The 7,399-nt window shown below is 38.7% G+C and overlaps 1 protein-coding gene across 1 annotated transcript in view; it reads right to left on the bottom strand.

The window, feature by feature from the left end:
* txn2 (thioredoxin 2) overlaps positions 1-7,020 on the bottom strand; it is a 7,851-nt gene extending 831 nt beyond the window's left edge. Inside the window, exons 1-3 of the mRNA XM_014008882.1 lie at positions 6,920-7,020; positions 3,579-3,847; positions 886-1,009 (exon numbers count right to left, since the gene is read on the bottom strand). Coding sequence (XP_013864336.1) covers positions 886-1,009; positions 3,579-3,847 — 393 coding nt within the window. The 5' untranslated portion in view covers positions 6,920-7,020. The remainder of the gene's footprint in view (positions 1-885; positions 1,010-3,578; positions 3,848-6,919) is intronic.
* Positions 7,021-7,399: the final 379 nt, after the last annotated feature.

The raw sequence follows: 7,399 nt of genomic DNA, 5'->3' as shown, positions 1-7,399 counted from the left end.
TGAAGGGGTTTCTCTTCATCATGGAGATTATTCTGTGATCATCCACCACTGTTGTCTTCTGTGGGCGCCCAGGTCTTTTTGCATTGATGAGTTCACCAGTGGTTTCTTTCTTTCTTTCTCAGGATGTACAAAACTGTAGATTTTGCCACTCCTAATATTGTAGCAATTTCTCGGATGTTTTTTTTTTCTGTTTATACAGCTTAAGGATGGCTTGTTTCACCTGCATGGAGAGCTCCTTTGACCACGTTTACTTCACAGCAAAACCTTCCAAATGTAAGCACCACACCTCAAATCAACTCCAGGCCTTTTATCTGCTTAATTGAGAATGACATAACGAAGGGATTGCCCACACCTGTCCATGAAATAGCCTTGGAGTCAATTGTCCATTTACTTTTGGTCCCTTTAAAAACATGGTGGCACATGTTAAGGAGCTGAAACTCCTAAAACCTTAATCCAATTTTAATGTGATACCCTCAAATGAAAGCTGAATGTCTGGACTTTATGTCCATGTACATTATGTAACTATAACTTGAATATGTTTCAGTAAACAGGTAAAAAGACAAAATTTGTGTCAGTGTCCAAATATATATGGAACTAATTAACTTGGTCAAATAAATTCAACATTTCATTTTTATAGWGCAAAAACAACTACTTTMATGGTKAGTTTGGTCATATTTAAATTTGTAGCTTGTATCTAGGTGTTAAAATTTAAAGTAAAGAASTTAAAGTAGCATCTTTATGTTTTGAATGTAACAAAATAAAAGTAAATGTTACAATAAAAAACAAATACTTGGTAAAATTACAAATCCTCAAAAAAAAMAAMMAAMAAMCATAAATACGGTAACAGAGTAACATACACCTCTGAAAAACTGCATCAGTTCTCACCCCGTACTTGATGGCCAAGTCTGTGTGATCATCAATGTCGACTTTTGCCATTGCAACACGACCTTTTTGTTTTGCCACAGCTTTCTCTAACCTTGGCCCGAGAATCTTACAGGGACCACACCACCTAAACAAAAAGAAAAYTCTACTGTCAGTGGACTCATTTGGAAATACAGCGTGACTTTCTGTAAAATATAGCTTCAAACTGTTAAAGTTTTAAAATGTCAGCGTTTAAGACACACAAAAAGAAAATGAAGAATAAAGATGTTAATAATAACAGTACTGCTCTGCTCCATTAAATAAATTTTAAATGAAAACCACCTTCAACCAAGTTAAGCGGCTCTATGGATCATGAACACTTCCAACTGGGCTTTTTATTATGAAACATTTTTATTTAAAACRTTTTCAATTTGTGTGGACAGAAGACAGTACAGGGTGAACACCTGGTGACTGTACCTCTACCCGTTCTTGTGGGACCACCACCTGCAGGAGCCGTACAGGTCAGGTCAGGTGACAGTGGTTTAGGTGGCAGCTGGAGCTTGGCACTCTGACCTTGGCTTACCAAAGCTGAGTCTTGGGATATTACCTCATGGAGAAACAGTCTAAGCTTGTGCGAGAGGTTGAGAGGTTCAGACTAGATACAGTCTGGCTCACCTCAATGCAAGGAACAGCCTCTCCGATATGAACCCAATCAGTGTTCTGTTGTTGGACTTCTGTGTTAGTCAGTTTGTGCAGCACAAACGTGTCCAGGACACCCTAGGCTGCAGATCAATGATAAACTCTGAGGAGGAGTTCAGTATCTCAGTGTTTATGAATGAGGGAAGAATGGAGCGCTGAGAGGGACCGGTACCGGTCCAATGTGGGGAAGAGAGAGACGAGGGCTGTGTTCAGACTCAGAGGCTGAGTCCTCCGAAGGCCGAATTTGTCGGCCGCTTACATCACAGCGCCGCGCCGGAGGCTGTCCACTTTCGAAGACTCCTCYGATGCGGTCGACAAATGCRTCGTTTGTCTCGAATTGAGGGACTGGTCCGATGGATCCTTCTCGGATCACCATATCCCATAATGCATTGCGGGCTGACCAGAGATTTTTTTCCTGCTAGTAATGGCGGACAAAGCGAGAAAAAGGAATACAGTTTTAAATAAAAATCTGGCGATTTAAAAATTAAAAGTTTCAACGGTTGTGTTGTTAATACTTTTGTCATTTGTATAGACGTGTTTTTAAATGTTATTCTTGTCAGAAATCAAACAAGCTGGTATAGTGAAATAAATATGCATGTACTGCGAGTCCCTTAGTCCTTCAAATATAGCCTTTAAGCCAATTTTGTTGTTTTGTGATATTAATAAATAAACATATTGATATTTTTTCTAATTTCTATCTATTTATGCTTCTATTTAGCATCGTCACGATTGCTAGGCGACAGGGCGTACRCCGGGGTAAGACAGGAGGCTAGACCATCCAAATTCACAGCCCCTTTTTTCCGGTCTTTGCCATCTACCCACCTAGACCGACTGGGTCCTTCGGAGGACCCAGCCTCTGAATTTGGACACAGCAGCACTGTAGGTGAAACTCTGTTTACCAGTTTGTCTAGATTCCTACCCTCACCTATGGTCACAAACTCTGGGTTGTGACCAAAAAGAACAAGACTGTGGACACAGGTGGTCGAAATGAGTTTTCTCTAGCTGGACTCTCCCTTAAAGATAGGGTGAGAAGTTCAGAACTCTGGGGGTGACTCAGAGTAGAGCTGCTGCTCCTCCACATCAAGAGGAACCAGYTGAGGTGATTTGGGCCTCTTTTAAAATATTGTATCAGCTGGGTCAGGGACTACAGGAGGAAATTAGCACCTAGAGCTACAACCTGATACAGTGCATCTTTCCTTTTGTGGTTAATGAATGCTGTATATTGTCCCTGTTTTAAATAAATAAATTATAAATCATAGTTAGTCATCCTTAGCGAAATAAAAGGGATGTAACTCTTTATAGAAATTTGGCAAACATTTGGTGTGGTGACAGCTGAGAGTCATCTCCAACAAATAATAAACATCACGCAAGGTCTCGCAAATTTCTGTAAAATCAGTGTAATATTATTTTATTAAGATGATTTTAGTTTTAACTCTAGCGTGAAAGTTGGWAGGCGACACGCCCTCCTTAATGAAATTCTAGGCCTTTAGTTTTATATCTGAACTCTATTAGAGACGCAGTCCAAGCCTCGGGCCTTCTTAATAGAAAACATTTTTTGCGTCACATTTTCAGGCTCTGCTAAATTAAAAAAGCTCCTATTCCCCTCAGCCAGAAGTCAAGACACACATTTTAACCTTAGAAAGCTCCTCGGAGTGTTGAAAGATGAATTTTTGATTTTCTGACCTTCATTTAATTCCTTTTTGCATAACTGACAGTTAATATGTTCCTCAGGTCCACGAATGAAGCAGACAGGGAAGTACTCAAWAAAGAACACATTGTGTACTCCTTCACATCATCTCGTACTATTGTTGTATTTTACTCATCTGAGTTTAAACACTTTTGAGAGTGTGTGCAGGACTTTCACGAAGCTCAGAGGGAATATTGGGCTTTTAAAAAACTATAATACAACATAAAACTCTGAGACTTGTGGTAAAGCTGAAGGAGTGTGTGTACTTTTAACAACAAGACACACAGGTTGCAACACTTGCAGTCAGCTGTAAATCCCAGCTGTCACTCACTGAGCGTGGAAGTCGACTAATATGGGCAGCTCGCTGTTGACGACCCTCTCTGTGAAGTCCTCGTTGTCCTGAACGTTAAAGGAGACTTCCCGGCGGGGGGTGTGATGGAGGGGCCGAGTTCGTGATGTGGCGAGGAAGGAGACTCGTCTTGGGACAGAATGAAGGGAAGTAGAATAAGAGGAGGCCATGGTGGCGGTGCACGATGGGGGACAGCGGAAATCTTTCACSGAGAGTGTCCAGACTCTGCGTAAAAGCAGCCTGTGTGCCATCTGTGCAAAAAAACACAAAGGAGCAGGAAATAAAGATAAAAACCAAAGAGACTGTTGTGTGATGACCTTACTGTCCTGTTTAAACAGATCTGCTGTAGGGCTGACGTGTTTACAGTCGTTTTTACACGCAGGGTGGAAAAAGGTTCTTTTGAGTGTCATGTTTGAAGAAAATAAAACAGTTTAACTAAGCCCTCAAATGAAAGTCAAGTTGTGGTAGCAACTAGCATAATGCTAGCCAGAAAATGCTAAATATAGTAAACACTTTAAAGTGCCTGTGACACTCCTATCCTTCAAATACAATAAGTCAAAGAAAATATCTTCATATTTAGGAAAATTGGCCTAAAACACATGATTTTACCCATTTTGTCACATAACTGACATCATTTCCTTTGAATTTGGCTCAGCTAAAGTGAAACAGGAGGTGACATCAAATGGGAACTCTTTAAGAAAGAAAACTCCCAGGTCTTTGTTTATTAAAACATTACTTTTTGTACTCTGACTTTTCTTCATCTCTCTTATAGGAACTAAAATTATCTAAAGAAACATCAGAAAATTCTCTGCTGTCTGTGTTGTTARCCGTTGTAGCAAAGCTCTGTTCACACCCCGTTGACATCACTTCTTGTTTCTTCACATGCAAATATCTCAACAAATGTTCATCTCAGTGGTGTGAAATTGCTTTTGCAACGTTATCAATGTTGTCTTTCCAAAAGTGCGATCATATTTATCACAAAAGTTTGATGTCACAGGCACTTTAACACAGAGGTCTTCAACCTTGTTCCTGCTTGTTTTAGCTGTTTCCCTGCTTCGACACACTTGATTCAAATAATTACWTTACCTATTCAGCACGTCTTCAGGTTTAGCAGAAGTCTGTCGATTGTTCATTCATTTCAGTCAGGTGTGCTGATGCAGGAAAATATATAACACATGCAGGACAGTGGGTCAAGAGAATCAGGGTTGGAGACCTCTGCTTTAACACAGAACCATGGGAAAACAACTTGTGTTTAGTTATACATGAAGAAGAAGTGTGTGACAAGATTATCTGTCTGTTAAAAATTGACGTCCATCCATCCATCCATTTTCTGTACACGCTTCTTCCTTTTCAGGGTTGCGTGGGTCACTGGTGCCCATATCCAGCAGTCACAGTGCGAGRGGCAGGGTACACCCTGGACAGGTCGCAAGTCCATCACAAAAAATTGACGTGTTTGAGCTAAAACTTTGGCTTTTCTTTGGTAGTTCTCATCTTTTGCAGCACGATGGCGTAATAATTAGCACTGCTGCCTCACAGCAAGAAAATCCTGGGTTTGGACTTGTAATATTTCTGAGTGGAGTTTGCATGTTCCTCTTGTGTTTGTTTTCTCCAGGTACTCTGTTTTCTCCCACAGTTCAAAAATATGCAGGTTGGGTTGCTTTCAGGTCTCCCTTACAAAAGAGATCTGTGATCTCAATGGGATTTGCCTGGTTAAATAAATATTTTCTTTATAGTCTCAGTTTTTTCTTTCTTTCTGTTAGAAGATAAGATCTGTGAAGATGAATTTAGGGCAGCAAAGTCTGGCACATCTCTCACAGGAAATGTGTAGAAGGTCTGTCACCTTTATTGTTGTTTTTGTTCTTAATCAAAACATAAAAATAATCAGGATTAAGCTTTTGTTTTTCTCTGTTTATTTTAAATGCTCCTACATATAGGGAAACAGGAAACTGCAACTTTCTATAAACCCTTACAAAACATTAGAAACGTACTGAGCAAAGACAYATGATCAGTGTAAACAATCTGTGCACTCTTAATATCTATCAAACTGGATCAGTTTTGTTWGTTTAGGTCAGGGGTCTACAACCTGCAGCTCYGGAGCCACATGTGGCTCTTCAGACCCTCTGAAGGGGCTCCTTGTATATTTACTAATAACAATATGAACCTGAACCTTTTATGTTCAGAAATTTACATAATCAGTTAACCTGTCCTAATGGTTTGCAGCAGAATGACTAACAATAAGCTGTCTTTGTTAACTTGAATTCTATTTTAAACTGGAATGTCCGAATGAGCTAAATATGACTTGTTTTCCYTAAAATGTGTTTCAAATCAGTGACCAGTTTTACTGCTGCAGTGAYAGTTTGTTAGTCGTTCTCCAAATCCACCAGAAAGCTCAACATGTTCAATATATTAAAGCAAAAATAATGGAAATGTGGAAATAAATGTCCTGAGTGCTGAGCTACCATGCTGCCTTTCAATAAACTTATGTAGGCATAATCAAAATCAAATAATCGGAAATTTGGACTTGATTTTGGTTATTTATGTGCCCTTTTAAATGACAAAATCATTATGTCAATATTGTTACACAAACTGTCTATAATAAAACAGATGTTTTCATTTCAATAAAGCATCACAAGATCAAAATCATAAAAGCCTGCAAATATAAGAATTCAATTAGGATTTACTGCAATAATTGGTAGTGGAGCTAAGTGATAGTGATTTATTGTTGACATAGTTTCAGATGATGAAAAGTATTTGAAAGATTAAACCTTTTAACATCACTATGAGCTGAATACATTTAAAAAATGTCACAAAACCCTTTATAAAAACTGTTATTTATCTTTAACAATGAAGACTATATGTGCTGCCCTTTTTTCTGTTTGTTAATTTATTTGTATTTACGTGTAAAAAAGCTTTCTTTTCTTTGTGGTGTTACAGTGGTAGCCTATAGTTAACAAGTAAGAGTTTAATCTGATTGAGAGGTTTTGTCCTGATAATACAGCAATGTCGTTCGGGTTTTATAACACAACTTTACAGGTTTTACAAAGATTTATCTTATTTATAACCTCTTTATTAACCACATTTTAGTCCGGGTTGTTTCCTAACACTTGTCCTGTGTTCAGACCTGGAGCTTCATGCCTCCATTAATCCACGTTACGTATGACTTTGCCCTTCGTCCTCCTCCTCCTCCTCCTCGCACATTTCACCCGCAGCTGCTTCCTCCTCCTCTCGTACACACTGTTCTACTGAACAAACACTCTGACAACAACCTCCTAAATGTCACACACCTAGCYACTAAAACGCCTCTGAATGTTTTCAGTTCTTACCTTGCTTTAGGTAACAAAAAACTCGGCAGACAAACTGTGTGCTTCCGTTTCGTCCCGCAGATCATAAGGGAACCGTGCTGGTTTATTTTTGCTTCTCACGGGCGCCGCTCGGTGAGTATCGCCACCTGCTGGTCAGTTTTAGAAGTGCACGAAAACGGCTGAGAAGGTTTTTCATTTTTATTCCAACTTTGTCTAAAAAAATAGCAATTGTTGTCAAAGTAAACAAAATACTTTGATCATTATGGAAGCCCATTTCCGCCATCCTGATAAAAAAATAAACAAAACTTGCATCTCATAATTATGACTTAGCTATCTCATAATTATGAGATAGTATCTTATAATTATGATAATTATGAGATACTATCTCATAATAATGAGATAGCTAAGTCATAATTATGAGATAGTATTTCATAATAATGAGATAGCTAAGTCAAGCTACAATATGAATGAGATAATATTATTATCTCATATTAGCTATTA

This window comes from Austrofundulus limnaeus, unplaced genomic scaffold (genome assembly GCF_001266775.1).
Source record: "Austrofundulus limnaeus strain Quisiro unplaced genomic scaffold, Austrofundulus_limnaeus-1.0 Scaffold53, whole genome shotgun sequence".
Classification (NCBI taxonomy): Eukaryota; Metazoa; Chordata; class Actinopteri; order Cyprinodontiformes; family Rivulidae; genus Austrofundulus; species Austrofundulus limnaeus.
Note: the sequence above shows the minus strand (reverse complement) of the source record. Positions and strands in the feature narration are given on the sequence as shown.